General features: G+C 36.7%; 1 protein-coding gene across 6 annotated transcripts in view; it reads right to left on the reverse strand.

Moving 5' to 3' along the window:
- RAPGEF2 (Rap guanine nucleotide exchange factor 2) overlaps window positions 1-20,205 on the reverse strand; it is a 192,404-nt gene that overhangs the window by 78,382 nt on the left and 93,817 nt on the right. For 4 of the 6 annotated variants that reach the window (XM_054823760.1, XM_054823757.1, XM_054823759.1 and 1 more), the window contains exons 5-7: window positions 14,289-14,364; window positions 11,385-11,552; window positions 8,695-8,712 (exon numbers count right to left, since the gene is read on the reverse strand). In XM_054823760.1, the coding sequence (XP_054679735.1) occupies window positions 8,695-8,712; window positions 11,385-11,552; window positions 14,289-14,364 (262 nt within the window). The remainder of the gene's footprint in view (window positions 1-8,694; window positions 8,713-11,384; window positions 11,553-14,288; window positions 14,365-20,205) is intronic. The other 2 variants (XM_054823761.1, XM_054823758.1) reach the window with 1 other exon arrangement.

A 20,205-nucleotide genomic window follows, 5' to 3' on the forward strand; every position in this document is an offset into this window, starting at 1 on the left:
AAAAGAAAAATACTTTACATTTTAGCACGTGCATACACACACACACAAATAATGCAAAGCACAGTGAGAGCACAATCTGTGTAGATTTATGCCAGCCACATCAACAATAAACGTAACACCTGCCAGCTGTTCCAGGTGCATGTCTAAACTTTACTATCTGAAAATTCAAAGATAATTAAGGCTAACCACTCAAAACTAAAGCCCAGCTCCCAACACCCATTACTCATACAACAGAATATTAACATTTTGACTAGACCTTACATAAAACAACAAAAACTTTTTCATTATACAAACAAACAAACCCCTCAAGCTCTTTCCATCAGTAATGTGTAAATACCAGGAATTAAAAAAGTACTCAGGGATGCTCAACCTCTAAGAACAACATCATTTCACAGTGACCTGAGTACGGCTACATAAGCATGTTAACAGGGTGGTGAAGGAGAGGGAAAGAATTTACACACAAACCTTGCAGTAAATTCAAGGTATCTACCTTGCTTTACAAAGGACTCATTAGTTTCCCTGAACTGAACTGTCACCTTCTGGAAGACGCAAGCATGGACAACGGCAATTAGACTTGGCACGACTAGCCAGGGCACTGTAATATACACATCTACCCAATAAATTTGAAATGATTTACACATTATAAGATTTTGATCTCAGACTTATTAGTGTTTAAATAAAGCAAATTATTCCACCTTTCTTCTTAACCAGCACCTGTGGGCAAGACAAAATTTTGCTTAAATTTTAAGATTAAGACTACCTGGAAAGTATAATGGACATTGCTGCATCTTCATTAGCAGCTGTGACAGCACTTTGAGAGAAGCCTGATATCTGCAACTTGAGCTTCTGAGTCTCAACTAAAAGCTTAGAAACAGCATTATATTGAATGTGCAGTTACCATTGTAACAACTCTATTTCCTTCACTTTAAACAAACACAGCTTTTAAAGAAACCAAAGCATCTCCCTAAAGTACCATGACAGACACAACCTTGGTCAACTCCTTTACTCCTTAAGCATGTTTTCAGTCTCTGAAATGTTTAGTTTTAAGGACTTCTGGCACCTTTAAGAAAAAAAAAAATAAATCTTGAAATAATTCACAAATAGGAATTACAGCATTGTTTCCACATAGCAAAAGTTATAAGTGGTGCAAAGCTTCAAACACATGAAAATCCAAGCTATGTTAAACTAAATATACACAATTTACTTCTAATTTATTATCACCATTCTAATTTACTTTCACAAATTACTGTTTAAGATCATGATACCAGACTAGACGCCAGGAGTTGCAGGTTACAGGTTTGGTTTTTTTTATTACTAAATTCTTGCATTGCCTCTAATTTCCTCCTTCCTCATCTCAAGCTCGTTTGATACTCATGCACCAAAACTCGTCCTGGAAGGGTCATGTTTAAATGTGTTGGAATAGGTTGCAGTCTTTGGTGGAGCCTTTAGGCATGACTATAACATCAACATTTCCAAAATATGGAGAAACAGTCTTGGGGTTTTTTTGCCCTTCACAACTGATAACTGCAAGACCAGTGAGGAACTAACATATGCCAGTTGTCCAATAAAAGTAAATGTATTTGCAAATCCAAAATAGAAAGTGAAAGAATAACTCACCTTCTGGACTTAGAATCACAGAATCATTTAGGTTACAAAAGACCTTTAGGATCATCAAGTCCAACCGTTAATCTAGCACAAGTCCACCACTAAACCATGTCCCTAAGCACCATGTCTACACATCTTTTAAATATTCCGGGGATGACGACTCAACCACTTCCCTGGGCAGCCTGTTCCAGCAATTGACAACCCTTTCAGTGAAGAAGTTTTTCCTAATATCCAATCTAAACCTCCCCTGGCACAACTTGAGGCCATTTCCTCTTGTCCTATCGCTTGTTACTTGGAAGAAGAGACCAACACCCACCTCACTACAACCTCCTTTCAGGTAGATGTAGAGAGCAATAAGGTCTCCCCTCAGCCTCCTTTTCTCCAGGCTAAACAACCCCAGTTCCCTCAGCTGCTCCTCATAAGACCGGTGCTCTAGACCCTTCACCAGCTTCATCACCCTTCTCTGGACATGCTCCAGCACCTCAGCGTCCTTCTTGTAGTGAGGGGCCCAAAACTGAACACAGTACTTGAGGTGCAGCCTCACCAGAGCCCAGTACAGGGGCACAATCACATCCCTACTCCTGCTGGCCACACTATTCCTGACACAAGCCAGGATGCTATTGGCCTTCTTGGAACTTGGAACATTCCATCTTTCCCATGTTTCAGTTTATACATACTTCTTTAGTTGCTCAAGATATGTAAAGTACTACTTTTATTTTTTAGAGCTTTGAAATTCACTCAGCAAAATGATTATTTTAAATGATTCAAATCAAATACAAAAGCACTGTTAAAAGTACTCAGAAACAGAACCTTTTGTGCAAAGACTGACACCAAATACTAATCATTTTATCTTTAAGTCGCTACGTCAAGCATAGCTCACATAACAGTGGCTCAGATGCTTGGGAAAAAAATGAACTGACAGCTTCCTTCCATGCTTTAGTGGACAAATGTCCACATTAGGACTATCACTCTCAGTGTTGATCTGTATAGACATGCCAGTGTTGAAAGGATCTGTATTGGTATTCTACAAATATAATGCACAGGCAGATCCCATTTCCCCATATGTACTTTATATGCAAACATTGTTTCTAAATGAACAATCTTACGCTAATGAGGATATCCTATGTAAAAAATATTTAAGAACATATGAATGTGTGTGCATGTGTGGGTGTTTAATTTTCCTCGGCTCTAATCAAGTTTAAGCAGTGGAAATTCAATATTTGTATTTACTTACATTATGCAACAATCAGTTTAGGAAAAAGTTATGAAAAATTCATTTTTCTGATGCACAAACAACTTTCTGCTTTGATGACAAGCCTCACATTTAGTGTTATACCCTACACCTCAGAAAAGCAATCTTTTACATAATATAAAAGAGCACATCACAAGTCAGTAACAGCAAAAAACTCATGCTACTCTGGAAAAATCTATGCTATTATTAACCAAAGTTTCACATATATGTGGTCATAAATTACTGGCAACTCTACAAGTTGTAAACAGGACCTAGTGTCAGTAACATATCTTGAAAAAAAACCAAAAAACCACCCCCAAAAAACCCCTTAGTAATATTACTGACACTTCAGTTGCAGAAAATACTGCATAGTTTCAATGTTTCTCTTTGAATTTCCAATTCTAATCACAATTACAAATCCAGTTATGACATCAATGTGAGCCCTTCCAAAGGGAATGGAACAGTAAATCCCAATGGATATACGAGTTCTGCAGCAGGGATGATGTAATGTATAAAAATAGACATACTCTGACAGAAGCTGCAAGTTAAGTAAATAACACACTGCATGTCATTAATTTTGCATTAGCTTGCCAGTAGACATTACTAAAAGGATGATGAACTAACAATTTTGTTTTGCTTCAGGTGCTACACAAAATAAAAATGATAGCATTGCTCATATATTAAAAATAATACATAACATAATACATAACTTTAAACAGTAATAGTCCATTACAACTCAGATGCAGGAAGGAAGCCATGTGGCTAAAAAGGTTGCATTTTGCCACAAAACCCGAACATAGGGATAAGAATTATGTATTGTCATGATGACATTACCAGTGGGAGCTCCCATAAAGAAACACCCAAATTCTATACAAAAAATGGTTAACGGGAACTGCCCAAATCATCTCAGTAATTTCATATTTCAAATAAAGTCACCCTGCAATTTTTGTAGCGTCTCACTTCAAAATACACCTGCATATACAACACAGTCACACACCTCCAGAATTAGCATTACTGCATGTGTTCAGCTACTACATATCCAGACTAGGTATATCTATTTAGTATGTTGTAGTAATTCCTAGCATGATGGACACATCAACCTCATTCCAAATCATGAGTACATTATCACCATCATGGAATAATAAAAGCAGTTGCTTTTGAAATTGCACACTGAATTTTGTAAATTAACAAAAGCAACTAAACAAATATCCTTCCTGATAAAAGGATGCTCGCACTTGACAATGTTAAGAACTAGCTCCTTTCTTTTATTAATGGAATGATCAATATAGTATATTTTATTTTAAATATAAACACTAGACATTTAAAATAATTTATTTAATATTGAATGCATTATCACTAGAGACAAATTTGTTTTAGCAAACACACATGCATTATTGGTGTGATTAAACGTGTGATTAAAACATTCTGCATACCATGCTACTTCCTGTTGGCTATACACTGTAAATGTAGGTGTGTATACAATTAAGTTTTGAATTACCATTTCTCTGCTTACATTACTTAAATTAATTTGTTTCCTAACCAAGAACAGAATGAGTCCAGTTCAATTTCTATTTGTTCTAAGTGAGGTGACGTTTTTGCTTCCATTTTGCGTATGCCCATAAAAGGACCTTCTCAGCTTCCTTTCTCCTTGCTCTTCACATTTTTCCTCTATCTGGGGGGAAAACTAAGTTAGCATTAAGTCAAAAAATTAAATCTATTTAAATAGATTCAGCTGCCATAACTCATAGGAGTCTTTAAAGTCAAAACTCTCAAACATCCTGCTTCCCCAAACGTTTTTGACAGCCAAGTGTACCTGACTAGGATCCACAGCAGTTTTTCTGGGCCTTTTTTCCTTTGTAAATAGACTTGCTTAACACTTCTAAGGCCAAGGATGTTTAAAAAAATTGTTTTTCCCCCATGATCCCTCCATATCCTTTATGCCTTTGTATAAACCCAAGCTTTCAGTGTGTCCACATCTCCTCGTTTGCTGCCCTATCAAATAAATTTCCTAGACTTGCAAATTACCTCAGATGTGGTTCTTTCTTCCTAAAAGCAATTTTTTTTGTTTGTTAGTATTCACATTAAAAAAAAAAAATTGATTCTAGGATTTGCTTTTTGTCTTATTAAATGAACTTGTATTAGAATGAAAGTGCTAGATAATCCTAAAAATCATCAGGAACATTAAAAGCTGCAGCTATTTACAGCTAGAAAGATTGACAGTATTCCTTTAAACTAGTTTCTTGTAGATTGGGTATTTGACAACTGCTCCTACTGATTCAAACTAAAATGACTGAAATTCTATATATAAAGATTACTAAGTACACTATTATATAGGTATCAATTTAATATGTAGAATACAATGCACTAACGAGAATACATTATGGCAAGGTATATCACAATACTGTAAAGTCCACATTGTTGAGAAGCAAGCACATACGAGGTATTTCATGATCATTTGTAGTGGTCCATGGAAAGACAACCAGCAATATGTATTTTACAACATAAACATAAGTATACATGAAGAGAAGCAATCGTATTATGCACATTTTTTTAAAACCTTCTCATCCCAAATTATACTGGGCATCTGTAACAAATTCCTAAAATAGAATCAGCTTTTTTGAATTCTCATCTACTATACTGCCCACAAGAAAACACCGCTTGTTGTCTTGTAAACTTCTACATCGCTTCAGTAGTCACACGCACTGAATGAAGGAAAACAACTAGGCCTTCACATCAAATTCAGGCAGAAAAATTTAAATTCGTGGTTTTTAATCCTTCCTAAATGTAGAAATATGACATAAAACAGCTTTGTTGATTCTTAAAATGTAATTTTTCAGACAAAGGAAAAGGCAAATTTGTTTCATAAAACAGAACAATCTGAACATAAATTTTCAATCCAGGACTTTCAGACTATCAGCAGACGGTGCAAATGCAAACGATATCAGGAAAAAAAGGCTACTTTGCCAATGCTTTGCAATAACTATTAGTTAAAAGAAGATGGGACAGGAAGCAAGGTTTCTACAATTTGCTACTAAGTGAGCGGGTTCTAATTCTTAAAAAAACAATATAAAAAAAGCTAGAAAACCCCCTCATACTTATTTTTTCAGGGACTCATGGCTGCAGATGAGACTTGACCCAGCGACATTAGACACAGTTTCACTTCCAGCCCTCTTCTCATTCAACCTTTCAGTCATCTCCTTGAAATAAAATCCAGAAAGCCAACGCTTGTCTGCCCTTAGCGCACCGGCATGATGCTCCATAGCACCGTGCGCGAGGAGAAAGTTGTGACGTGCTTGTAACTTGGGGAAGAAGCCGGGGTGACTGGTGGCTCCCTGCCCGCTGCTCTTTTCCTTCCGACACCGGATAAACGGATTGTCTCCTCACGTGAATCTCAGGCTGAATGGGATAAGAAAGGCTGCTAAAGGCAGAGAGGCCTTTTGCAGGGATTTCAGCAGCTAGCTTTAAAAAAGCCTGGCTGAGGATGCACTAGCGGCAAAATGTTTATAAGCCTGTTAACTACTTCAAATCGGGACAGATTCTCACAGAGTGAAAAAACCACATGCTGTAGTTTCTATTCAGGGCTATTCACAGGTGTTTCAGCGTTTTATTTACGGGCCTCCCTGCATCTCTCTAAATATCCCTCAGTAAGCTTTGATATTTTGCCGTTAGCAAAGCAAAGACCATGGTACAGACTAGTAAAAGCCCACAGCTCAGTTGACGTATCAAGTCTAAGGCACAGGCAAGACAGACTATCACAAACCAGGGAGTTATAAATTACTACTCATAATCTCTATGCCACTAAAGAACAGCATCTTATTTTGGACAAAGTTATTTTTCCTTTATGAACTTCTGTTAATTTACACTAAATATGTCATGCATTATATATATAATAACAACAACCAGCTCAGCAACACTCAGACTGGGCATGACCAACTCTTCACAGATGCACTGAGGCAGCCACAAAGTTTATTAGTAGTAAGATATTATAAGAAAGTCTACCCTTTTTAAAATTCTCTCCATAGGTGACTATTCTATTTTAAAGTTTAAAAGAAAAAAAAAAATCAGTCTAAAGCAGAAGTAAAGCCACGTAGGTTCTCAGGAGAAAGGATCGCTCAAAACAAGGGTTTTTCACTGAAAACATTAAGTAGCCTTAAGTATAGACATACACAGAAAGAAAATGCACATTCGGAAGTTAAGATGCAATTTCTATTCTTAAGTAAGGAGGTGTTACACTAGTCTAGATAAAGACAGTTTCTGACACATTAAAAGCACGAGCAAAAATTTTCTATCAAAAAACTCTGAACAAGGTTTTCCAGATTCAAGTAAGAACAGCTCAACCTAAACGTATCAGGATTTTTTCCTTCCCTGAAAAAGAACAGATCCATTTTACCAAACTAGAAATGGTGGCAAAAAGGATGTCATTTTATCAGTCTGATAAAACACATGCATTTTATTTCCATACATTATGAAGTTTCTATTTTCTTCACCCTAGAAATCAGCAACACTTGTTCCAAAAGTAACATGCCTAAGTACGATAGTCAACATTAGATTTCACTTCAAATGGTTCCTCAAGCATTAGGGTAAGTTATCAAAATACTGCAAAGTATTTCAAATTCCTATCGTAATTTGAGAAGCAGATTATCACTCTTCGACGTAATATTTTAGTAACAGTAGGTTACTCAGGACTCAGGGCTCATTCCACTGAAAAAACTGGTGGGCGCTGACCTGAAGATAAGGAACTGAGTTTCTAAAAGAAACATACTATACATGATGAAGAAAGAGAATTTCAGCACTGAAGTCACTTGCCTATGATACTGGAACCATATTGAAATTTGAACCCTCTAAGTCTTTTAGATAATGCAGTGAATTGAACAACATGACACAGAAGGAACTTTTAAAATAAACACATTTCCTGACAAAATATCAGATGAATTGACCAAAGTAATATGTGAGCAAAGGCAGAATTTTGAAGCTAAAGAAAATAGTTTTAATTTGTTTTCAGCTCTATCACAAGAGATTTCTCAATCATAACAGTGGAGGCATTTAACAGTTTGACAAGACACATTCTTATCAAACATTATATTTGGTGGATGCTCAGTATTTACTCACTTTGGCATTGACAAATGCAATTACAAACACAAGTTTAAATGATGCCACTCAGATCTGCTGCATTTGAGATCCGATGTCAGGCAGAACTTCTATGTTTTGTTTGGTTTGGTACCATTCCAAGATACTTGACTTGCTTGGGCACACTTTTCTCCCTAGCTTGGAAAGCCTGTGTTTCAAATAATGGCCATTTTACACATACTTTGATAGTAGTCTACAGAATCCAGCTTCTTTACACCAAATCAGTACACTCGATCAGAACAGAAGACAAGCAAGAAGCGCTGTTGCAAGTTTTCAGCTAATAAAAACTTTTTGTTGCCTCTTTGGTCCTCATCCTGCCATACTCCATTTCCCTGTTCTAGTGACATACAGGTACTAAACAGTGACAGGGGACCTATTTTTTAAATCAAAATCAAATATTAAGTCTTCCGTGTCACAGGAGAGATACTTGAGTAAAGTGTCTGTCAAAGACTAAATATTTTATGTAAACCCTTTGCTTATTGTTCTCCATTTTCTCTAAATCACAGGACATCAAAGCAAGGAAGAAAGGTCAATCAAGCTGGGCAAGAGACACTGCGCTGTCACCAAATTCCGCATTTACATTAGTATTTTTATAGCATGGTGAGATTGCTCAAGTATCAAAGCAAAGGCTAGGAGGCAATTTTAGTCATCACATTGCATCAGTATTACGATATCACACTGCAAACCCACAAGTAAATTGTTAGTGGACCATACACAGTAAGTTACGATACCTGAGGTTTAGTGCATTCCTGAGAGCCAAAATGAAATGAATGCCATATAGGAGGAAAGGAAAAGATGAACATTATCAGACATGCCATAGTACATTCCACCACTATGAAGATAATGTTACAATTATGTTAATGAGGGCCACCGTCCCCTGCAAGTTGACTGTGTTGCAGAAAGCCATGCGACAACTGAGCACTGCATTTAATTTTTAATTCTTGAAAAGCACAGCCATGCATCTTCATTTAAGCTCTACATTTTGCTCTACGTTTTCACAAAGATACAGAACGCTTTCTTCGGAAAATACTGTTTGAACTTTCTGAAGAAAAACATTCAGAGACTACTGCAAATAAGGCATTAATAATTTATTAACAAAAAACTCATTCTAACTACAGATTTAGAGGAACATAAAAGAAAATTACACATTTTGTGAAGATTTTGAGGATGCTATCAAAGCAGATTTATTACTTTGAATCTCATGTACCTAACACCTAAACCAGAATACATCCACAAGGAAGTGCAAACTTGAGAACAAATGCATCGTAGTAATACTTTTTCAAATTGACTTTAACATGTTATTTATTGCAATATCTGAACATCTGCATTTTTAATGCTGCTTCATTTATCCAAAATTAAGAAGTAGAACCAAAGATGAGACCCTGACAGATGCTGACCAAAGAATGGATGGGCAACAAACCCACAAGGTATGTGCTGTAATATGCTTTGAATTCCTATGTGTTTCAAAAAACCCCTGCTTTCTTCAGTCAATTTTTCAACAAATTAAGACCACAAAAAATGAGGCCAAGGGACATAAAATAGGAAGAGAGAAAAGACAATGCAGCCTTTGACATGTATGGTTAAAGCAATAGAAATAATATCGATAATACAAGTGAATGAGAGAACAATGCATACAAGATCACCAAATACTGTAAAAAAATAGGAGGGAATGGGCCAGCATGGAGTCTTGACTACATTGTTAATATTGCTCATTCGACTCTATTTGCTTTGGGGCGGGGGGGGGGGGGGGAAATCAAGTCAGTCATATACATCATATTCCACTTTTTAAAGCAACATTTGACTGTAATTATTGCAAATTTTACAGTTTATTTGGCAATCTCTTCCAACTCAATATGAAATCTCACTTGCAATGAATTTCGCAACACGTACACAAAATCATTATGAACTCGCACAACAGAATGGCACACAGTGGGCTTTTGCTCTTAGTACCAGTTAAGCGTACAAAAACTCATTAGGCATACCTACAGTGAAATTTATACAACAGGCGTGGACCTACGAATGCAAATGGCACTGTGTGTAATCTAAATATTGCCCTTCTAGAGTTAGATAAAAATCACACTAGAACCGTCTGCTAAGCACAATGTACACATCTAAATAATACGAAAGTAATTCATCCTGTAATTCCCGCAAAGAACACCACCACATATTTATTTTTTCAAAAACAGACCAGTAAAACGTTTCATCTTCAAACCAAGTGAACTGGCTCAATCCATAATAAATTTAGAGGGAATTAAAACTGCACTGAAAATTAAACCATTAAAAGCTGTTGTATAAACAAAAACAAATTGTTGGCATAAAATGTAATTATTCAACTCATGAGGAAAAGCCTGTATAATTAACAGATGTAATCAAACATCTACACACGTACAGACACACATTGAATATACAGGGAACTGGCAAACAAGTCAAGGAATAAGGATAAAGAAGGAAAAATGGAAAAAACCTACAACTGCATTGGTTCAAAGGCAGTATTTTAAAAACACTAAAGCTCTAATCCTACAAATTTATATGCATGTGGCTTACATGGTGCAAAATTCAGCCCAATGAACTCAATGAGATTAAATACGCACAAAGTTATTTATGCCCATGCCTTTACGGTTCTAGCAGATTTGGGGACTTAAACAAATAAATGAGAGCCAAAGACAAGCAGCTTTTCTAGTATTTTGCTTACAGTTGAAATCAATACTAAACAAACATATTAATCTAATAGAGCTTTTCTCAATTGAAAGCCATAAATATTTCGTAGAATAAGCTTTAATTATTAGTTTATTTTCATCTCACGAGAAAGCCTGGAAACTTTCAACATGTAAGATTATTAAAAAAAAAAAGCAATTAAGTAAAATGACCAAATGATCTCCCTGATGATGAGCAGACTATGTAGCTCACTGAAACCCAAGTATAAAGGGCTCTCGAGGCAGACAGCAGGAAAGGTTAATTTGACATTTAGGTTCTGGGTACCAAAAAAGAAATGATAGATTTAATCCAAGAATTTGGCCTACTGCAATGCAGCACAGTCCCTTCCAAGCAATAACTGTTATCATATATGTGAATGAGTGCTTCACTAACTGACCTTTTAACACTGTACACCAAACTATTTGTACTGTAACTTAATATCAAAAGGAAATGAGAACATAGTTTCTTTCACAATTTCAAATAATGACTGGAACATTAAGAAATAATACATGACATTCATGGTCATAAAAAACGTGCTTTTAGCTCTGAACTAAGATACAAGCTGCACACATATTCATGTACTGATGGAGCCAAATTCATTGTATTTTAAGGGAAAACCTCCCTACAGAAGCACACTGTTTAGCCCGAAGTTTAGCCATTTTGATTGTTTTATTTTGAGTAGTTTTCCTGTTTATGTTGTTGTGAACCATAAATACAGACAGCTTACCGTATGGTAGCCTCTAAGTAGAGGTGGCTTCCCCACAGGATAAGGGTCAACAGTATCAATAATTGTTTGTCGCTCCCCTTTTTGGTTGATTTTCCTGAATCTTCTTCGAGATTGCCTATGAGAAGCTTGACGCTGAAAATACTCCTCATTTTCATCCATATAATCAACCTATAACAGATGTAAGAAAGTGTCATTTCCCACAAGATGGGCAATGTTTCTTATGGTTAGAAACACAACAAATCCTATTTTCAAAAACCAGCAGTTAGCTTTGAATTTCCTGCATTTTCAACACTAAGAGTGAAGCAACTACTAAAGAAAAAAAAAATAAATAAAATGCCTACAAGGATGACAAAAGAGTAAACACTGGCATGAACAGCATCACTGAGTATGAACACTTCTCAAAAAGACAGAAGAAAAATGCTCACCCCACCAATTCTGTCGTTCCCCCTCTCCCCTTCTTACTCTTCCACAAATACAAACATTTCGCCACTCAACACATTACAAAAAGAAAACTGATATGATAGAGCACCTGGTAGTTTTCCAACTGACCTCTATTTGTCACTTGGGATCTTTCCTAACCAAGCTGTGGCAAAGGCTTCTCTCTTCAATAGGCAACACCGGTTTTATTATTTACTTCAAGTATTTTTCAGAGCATGAAAGTATTTCTAATAGACTTGATTTTCATAAAAACAAATCACTTCAAAACAGCAGCAGGGAGAATTAAAATTGCCTATTAGGTATATCCTAATATAAAATTAGTCAGCTTGGTTTCCAAGTCTTCAAAGTCATCCTAAATTACTACACAACAATATACTGCAATGAAAAGATTTGAACTAGGAATTCTGGTTTTCCTGAAAGAAGAGAACAAGCTTTTTATAGTAGTTTGGCTGAAAATCAACATCCCTACTGTGTTCATCCTTCTAATAGAAACCTTACTCCAGACTAACAGGGAAATGAGGGAAAAAAAAAACCCCACAAAACTACTTTGAGTATTGGCCATATATGGGGATTCAGTTAACTCATTCTTCTACTCAATTCCAGCCCCCAGGGATAAATAGTATTTCTGAAGATACAGAGATGAGCTTATGAGTCACCTAACAAGGCTTGTCCATATTTTTCAACAAGAAATTAGACAAAATACTCCCATGAATTTGCATACTAGTCCCATACTAGTCAGCTCATGTCACTAAATACAGCTTTCAGTGTACTGGTACAAGGAGATGAGCACAGTTCCTGGTTCACCGGGAAGAGCTGGTAACACCGCCTCACCACCAAGTACCTATTCCACATCTGACGCAGTCACGCTCACAGCCTACAGCTCTCCCGCTTCTCCTCCCTGCAGAGTGACCCCATCCGGCCCTGAGACTGAAAGTTAATGTGCCCAATAAACTCTGGGGATGGGATTCTTTCTATTCAAGGTACAATTATTCCTTTGAAAGGCTGAAGTGTTCAATTTCAGCGTTCCCAAAACTCTTGAGGTTGGTGGGTTGGTTTTTTTTTTTTTTTTTGGACTAAGATGATTGATGTGGGAGTACCTACCCCTGACCCAACATCATTATCCATCAGTCCAGAAGATTTCTTCTGGACTCTTGTAGAGTTATCTCCTTTCCCCATGCCTATCTTTGTATCACTCTTCCTTATATCTTATCAAGGAATGCACAAGAGAGACAGACAGACATCAACACAGCTACCACCAACTAAACTGTATACTTCTAGAGAACAAATCTGGGACAATAAACTGTTTCCCAAACTTGTGGTCAGATACGAGTTACACAAACCGGTCGGACAAATCAGGGGCCAACACGGAGCCAAATGAGGAGGTGTAACAGGCTGCTGTTGAGGAGCTGCTCCTTTACAAAGTGAAGTTACAGAGAGCTTTCATTAGGGATAGCGAAAAAGCAATTGGCATTTCTCACGCATGCCTTCTGTGTCTCCTGCTATACTGTATTAGCTTCGTAAGATAATTTTCTTAATTAGAATTGGAAGAGGGAGAGATATCAAACATCTGACAGAAAAAGCTACCATTACACAATCATCTTTATCTGTTTACAGTGAAATCACAAGGAGCTTAAAACCCACAAATACATGCCTGTATCTGCATAAAGGTAAGTATTTTTTTTTAACCAATCAATTTTAAACAAGTAACCCAATCTCTTCTGCAAACCTAAAGCTATACCAGAATTTCTTGAGCTTCTGCAAGTTTTACAGAAACTCACTTTTCGGGAAAAAAAATGTTTACTGTCACAGCCTATATATGGCTTAAATAATTGTCATGCCTGTATTGTGAACTGATAGTTATCTCAGTGACAGAAAAAAAATTAGGCTGTTAATTGTATATTTGTTCAGATGATGCACTTTGAGGGGGCAAGTACAGACTTTTGAGCCTGTGAACCCTCAGAGACGATGCTGTTCTGCCACTGGACTACAGCAAAAACTGCTAAGGAAATAATCTTCACTCAGAAAAGTCAGTAGAATTTTAAAATGTTCAAACTGCTTCTTAAAACCTCAAACAGCTGAGAATAAATTTAATTCAAACATTGATTACTTAAGCTAACCTGAGATTAATACTTTAAAGCATCTATGCTTACCTATAATAATAAAGCAGCTTTAAAAAGAAAAAACAAACCACACAACCACAAACTGTTCTACTATTCTGCTAGCACAAGAAAACTTGAGTTTTACAAGAAATCTGCAAAAGTAAATGTAACAACAATATAAAATGCCTTTATCATTCAAACAATGCAAGTATGTGTGCAAAGAATGGCAAGAAAGTTATGTATGACATCTTAGATTAATAAAAAGATCATGTGCAAACCAGAAAACTCTTCAAGTTTTATTGGAAGTTGAAGTGTTACCAAAGCTGGTCTGTAAAATTTGAAAGGAACTGAATGAAAATATTCTTACCACAATCATTTCAGATGGCTCTAAAACAATGCATTCACAGCCCCGCCTGAAGCTTCCTGCAGAACGCTTGCCAAAACTGAAGAACAAAAATAATTCAGTCAGAACAAAAGTCAGAGCTATAACACAATCCATAAGCATATTTACATCTTCTCCAGATATTGTAAAGCATAGAAAAAAAATGTACATACCTCTGCACAATACAAGTTTCATGCATATGTCCTTTGACAAGTAACTGATACCCAAGGACACCAAGTGCATCCTTTGTTTACAAAGTTTGTTTTTACACTTTACTAAGAATATTTACTAAATAATTCTATTAACACTAAAACAAGTGTCAATCAAGTGCCATCTACTGAAGATGCATGGTTGATTCTGAACTACATTACAGAGTTTGATCTAGCATCTTCTGACATTACAGTATTAAGCTACCTAAGCTATCTGCATTTCTATAAAGCAAGCTAACTAGCATACTGAGAAAAGAATGAAAAGGCTGATCAACTTCAAATTAGCTCTTTTTTACTTAAAATATATTGATAAAATAAGGATGCTGAACACTAGAGTATTCCTGAATTGATAAGGGCAAAAATGTTCTGCCTTTCATGACACATTCCCACCTTAGTACGATAATTAAGCATGATACTATTTTTCTTCCTGTAAGATAAAACAGAAAGTTATTTCAGTTACAGTTTCTGGAGTGCTCTGCCTTTATTAAATGAATGTGTGTGTCTGCAGGCTTAACTGCAAAGAATCCTCGAAATGCAGCGGTAAAGGTGGAGTGCAGAGAACCAATCCGTAATTCAGTGAAATACAAGACCTTTACGGTCAGGTCCTTAATCACACGCCGTCAGAGTGGAAGAAAAGATAACCAGCTAAAGTTTGTTCCTTGGGTGTGTGCTTCCCCCTCCGGGTAGTTCATATTTAAGCCTGCCAGGCCAATGCCAGACCTTTCCCGTCGCAGAGAGGAAGGCAGGACAGACGAGAAAATGACTGGAACATCAGGATCCCTCTCGTAGCCTGCTGTAACAAACGTGCTCCAAAATTTGCCAAAAGCCAATGTAACTATTTATTCTTTCCCTTTCTTCAACCTGGCACTGTGCAACAGGCACGGGAAACCTTCCTATCTGAAGCTCACAGGGCAACAGCTATTAAACAACTTTATGAAAAACAAATCAGACTCAGTAAAATTGTAAAATCTGAATTTTAACCAATCCTGTAACGCACAGTCACAGTGACACACTTAAGGTATGATGTTGGTGAAAAATAACTTTTTTAAGCTTTATTTCATAACAAGCAAGCTGAAGAAGTTCATATACCATTTGGAACAGTCTATGTAGCCAGTTTATATCTATTCTCCTGTCCCGCCTGGCGATTAGTAGAAATGAACAATTTAACTTGCTACCCCAAAGGCTAATCTCTTGACAACAGCACGTTTATAGCTCAAAAAGAAGGCAGTCAGATATTGAAAAGAAATGCCAGCTGTGCTTATTCATCAAAATAATAATCGCATTTAATGGTACATGGGACTTCTACAATAGAAAAAATTTTCCAGAATACTAAGCCTCTTGAAAAGAAACATTCAGTAAAGAAGTCTCTCCACAAAATGCGTATTTTCCTAGAGGCAAACACATGCTTCCTCCTATAGTCCAGCAAAAAACCACAGGGTGCTCTACTCTACAATGCCACCTTGAATTTTATCCAATTTCAACTACTCTTAAGGCTAACAGAAAATGAAGCCATTATCATGATTCATTAAACTGTTGCAAAAGTGACAAACTTATTTTCTTGGTCATTAACTTGATCCATACACACAGTTTTTCCTTAAAAAAAAAAAGAAGGGGGGGGGGGGAAGAGAGAAGGAAGGAAATCAACTAATTGATTGAAAAGTAAAAATGCAAAAATGGTAATTAGGAAGTCAACTTATTTGATATTCTAATTGAAAACAAACACAGAAATATTCCCTTTCCTCTTGCATATAGATCCTCATTCTCCTCTTTGTAACCATTGGTTTTGGTCTAGAATACAATATTACTGTATTTTTGCCAGCCCATTTTCTAGCCTCATAATAAACACTTATTTCAACAGAGAATGCATATACACTTTTCCACCCCACCATTTCTTCTTCCTCTATTGCTGTCCGTAAGTATCAACTTCAAACTTCTGCCCATTGCTAATCACTGCTGACATCCAAAAGTTTCAAGCCTTAGCAAACACAGTAAAAAGAAAAAACTGTGTTTTGGATGTGCTCTGCAACTCTTGAATAACTTGTTTGGATTATATCCTTCAGCACAAGGGACCAGGTAGTCAACATATTAAGACAGAAGGCATGCATTGAATTACTATAAAGAAATTTCTTGATTTCTTTTCCCAGTAGAATAACAACATCATTGCTGTATTGCTCAGATTCCTATGACAGCATGAAATTTATCAGCGCAGACAGTGCATCACACATATATACTATCTTTGACCAAAGATCACAAGGCACTTCAGGGGGCAAACAAACTCTGTAATCCTTGTGAAGAAGTATTGTAAGCAAGACGACAAGAAAATCAAGGCAGAAGAAAGTTAAATGACCTTTCAAGCGTTACAGTTCTCAGATATGCCATGCCAGCTAAACCTCCTGACTTCCACGCTGCTGCTGAAGATTCACCATCAATGAGGAATTCACATAACCAGTGAAATTTAGGAAACTCTTTTGTCACTGTCCACTACGTCTAGACACTTCAGAAGTGTCCAACTCTGTGGTAGAACGTCCATCACAGTATTTGCATACTATCTGTTGCAGAACCACACTTTGATACCTACACAGTCACGCAAATACCTGTTGATATGCAGCTCTAAGAAACAACTGGGATCTTAAGGCACCGCCAGTCCCACTGGTTCAATGCAGAAGACTGATATCAATGTCAGTAAGATTTATCGAATTAATTTGTCAGAGCTTCACCCATGAGCAAAGACCAGCAAAAAAGAACTTCAGTGACATTCTCCTCCACCCGAAATCCCTGGGGCCAGTAACCAGCCACTAGGCAGAGGAAGCCACCAAACAAGCTTGATTTAATTGAAAATAAGTTACTTAAAATATTAGTAAGGAGCAAAAAGCAGCAAATACCCAACACAAAGTCTGTTTACCGAGTTAATCAAAAAGCCCAAGCTGTAAAGCATTTTATGAAATACCAGAACAGCAGCTTCATACAAGGAAGGGACCACAAGCTGACATGCAAGCTGGCTTGAAGGATGCTGGGTATCACAAAGAAACAGTAGCAGCAACTAAAGTTTCAGTGGAAGAGCTGACAGATTATCTTCATAATACCCGTTCTATTTTAGTAACTTCTGCTAGACACTCTTCTTTCCAAATTTTGATGCTAGACCATACTTACCATAGAAAGTGAGTTTGTCTACCCAGATTTATCACAAACTATGCAGTCTCGATGAGCACTGGCTAGCTAAAGTAAAATGTAGAAAGCTTTTATTAGCCAATTTCAATGGACCAGGGATTTGACAATTTTACTCCTTCCCTTACTGTAATGTGAAATAAGCCTGTGGATATATGACTTCACTAGGGAGCTTAAGGTTAAAACACATTTTTGTGTTTAAAACACAGCAGAGAATTTTACACAGTATACAGTTCACATTTGGTTGTATCATATTATTGCTTAATAATTTTGATCAAATTTGTTTTATTACATAAAGATAAAACCTTCTCTTCCTCCCTAAGCCTTATTAATTTCAACTGCTAAAAATAGCTCATTTGCAGCTATTAAGTCAGTGATGCATCTGAGAAAACCCCAGCTTTGCAACTATTTTCTGTAAGTCAGCGATGTGCATGAGCAAATTTCACCAGAGCAAGCTAAGGCAGTTTAAAGTCATCTTTGCAATGGTGGCTGTCAATATGGGATGTAGAGGTTATAACAGTAATTTAGATAGCCAGAAGGTTGCCTGGTTAGGATATTGCTGCCTCACCTAAATTCCCCAAAGAACCTTGTTTTGCAGCAGTTTTCCCAACACTTTTTTTCCTGCTATCACATAAGCTCTGACTTGAGGTTCCCTGAGTATTAAACTTCACAGATGCTCTCTTCAGTACCTGTCCCGGAGGCAATTTCACTTCTGGAGTCCTTTTCTGTCACAGTTACTTTTATTCCCCATAAAGCTACTGAATGCATGATGTGAATATAAATATACTTTAAAAAAAAAAATCAACCCCCAAAACCCTCCACCAATTTAAAGGTATACAAAACAATTTTATTTGCAGGAACCCACTTTATAGTAGCAATTTCAAAAGTGGATGATAAAAAAAATTTAACTCTTACAAGGTTAAATATTCTCCCTGACCAACTGCTCCCTAACTATATTATTCCCCGAAGCACTTGACAAAAAGTCTAATTTCCTGCTTGACTATTCAAAAGCATTATTTCCAAATAAATTCATTAGTACTAAAAAACCCTTTTTGCTCACTATGTATATTAAAAGCAGATATTTTAATCCATAGACGTTTACAACTCCATTTCCATTCTAATGCATTCTAAAATTGAGCTTACATTGACTGTAGAAGACAGTTTCCTTCTCTGAAAGTGTACCTTACTACATACATACCTCATCTTAAATTCCTTATACTCAAAACATACACAGTGGCTAATGAACACATGTGTTACAGTTTACAACACCCTGGTTAACAGAAGACAAGTTTTAAGTGAAAGCTAAGGGTTTCCATGTTTTCCAAGTTTATACTTTCAGTTTTCGTTAAAAAAACCTCGACAATTATACAACTACAATTAGTGCAGTGGCTCACAAACAGCAACATGAGAATAATTTAAGGTCGCTGTCTGCATTTCTTCCCCTTCAAATGTGTTAGATTTACTAACAAACCAGAACAACAGAGAACCTCACTTAACTGAAACACCTAAGGATACAAGCAACACATACATTTGTACAAGCACTTACGTGCAGAGACAGCCAAAAACTTCCAGGTATGGAGGGTGACTCGTTCTATCCTTTCTACTATTCTCATGACACGGGAGGACAGAGCAGTTTTCTCCAGACGCGACCCGTCCATTTCCCCAGGTGCCCAGACATACTCGTACACGTGCACACAGATGCTCTTTTCAAAGCTTGCAGGAAAGGCGGCAGCTACCGAAGAGGGAACGTTTCCCTATCAGCATTCAGCCCTGTCCCCTCGCCCGGGGCCTCCACATTCCTGTTTGCACATCAGCCCAGCTCCCAAATGGAAGATTATTTCTCAGCACTGGAATGTAAACGCATTCATCAAAAGCGAGGCAGAATCTGGGGAAAACTCCACTGACGACGAACACCAAGAAAAGGTTTTTCAGTGAGAAGCCCTTTTCTTCCTCCCTCTTAAAGATCAAAGATCACTCACAGAAAACCCAATTTCACTGGTGACAACTATTTTTCAAAAAGGACGTACAAAACTTTTTCCTCCTATCATGTGATCTTGACCTTTATTTCTTTTGATATTCACCGCCTTGCATTAGCTTGAAGTAATAATTAATTCACATATGAATCACAAGTCTTACTGAAACTACATCTAAGTCTCCCAAAGAAAGCTCCACAGACTCTCGTCATCTGTATCGTACACAGTTCTCAGCACATTTTAAAGTGCAAAATATTGTTATAGTTTTACGTATTTGCAAATGCAGTATTTGGAACATAGCTGCTGATTCAGAATAGTTAATTGGCAGTTCCTCTAATTGGCATTTCCTTTAAGTCCAAAAGCACACTCCATTTAGACATGTTCTAGAGCAATGAAAAATACAACACACACATTTGCTTGTTTCTCAAGTTCTTAGAATTTTCTATGGTACATTTATGCAAGCAAATAAATTCCATATAAATTTTGAGTTTGTTTTTTTTTTTTTTTTAAAGAAGTTCTACCAGATACTAAAACTAGAAATGTAATACATGATTA

Source organism: Grus americana, chromosome 4, assembly GCF_028858705.1.
Source record: "Grus americana isolate bGruAme1 chromosome 4, bGruAme1.mat, whole genome shotgun sequence".
Lineage (NCBI taxonomy): Eukaryota > Metazoa > Chordata > Aves > Gruiformes > Gruidae > Grus > Grus americana.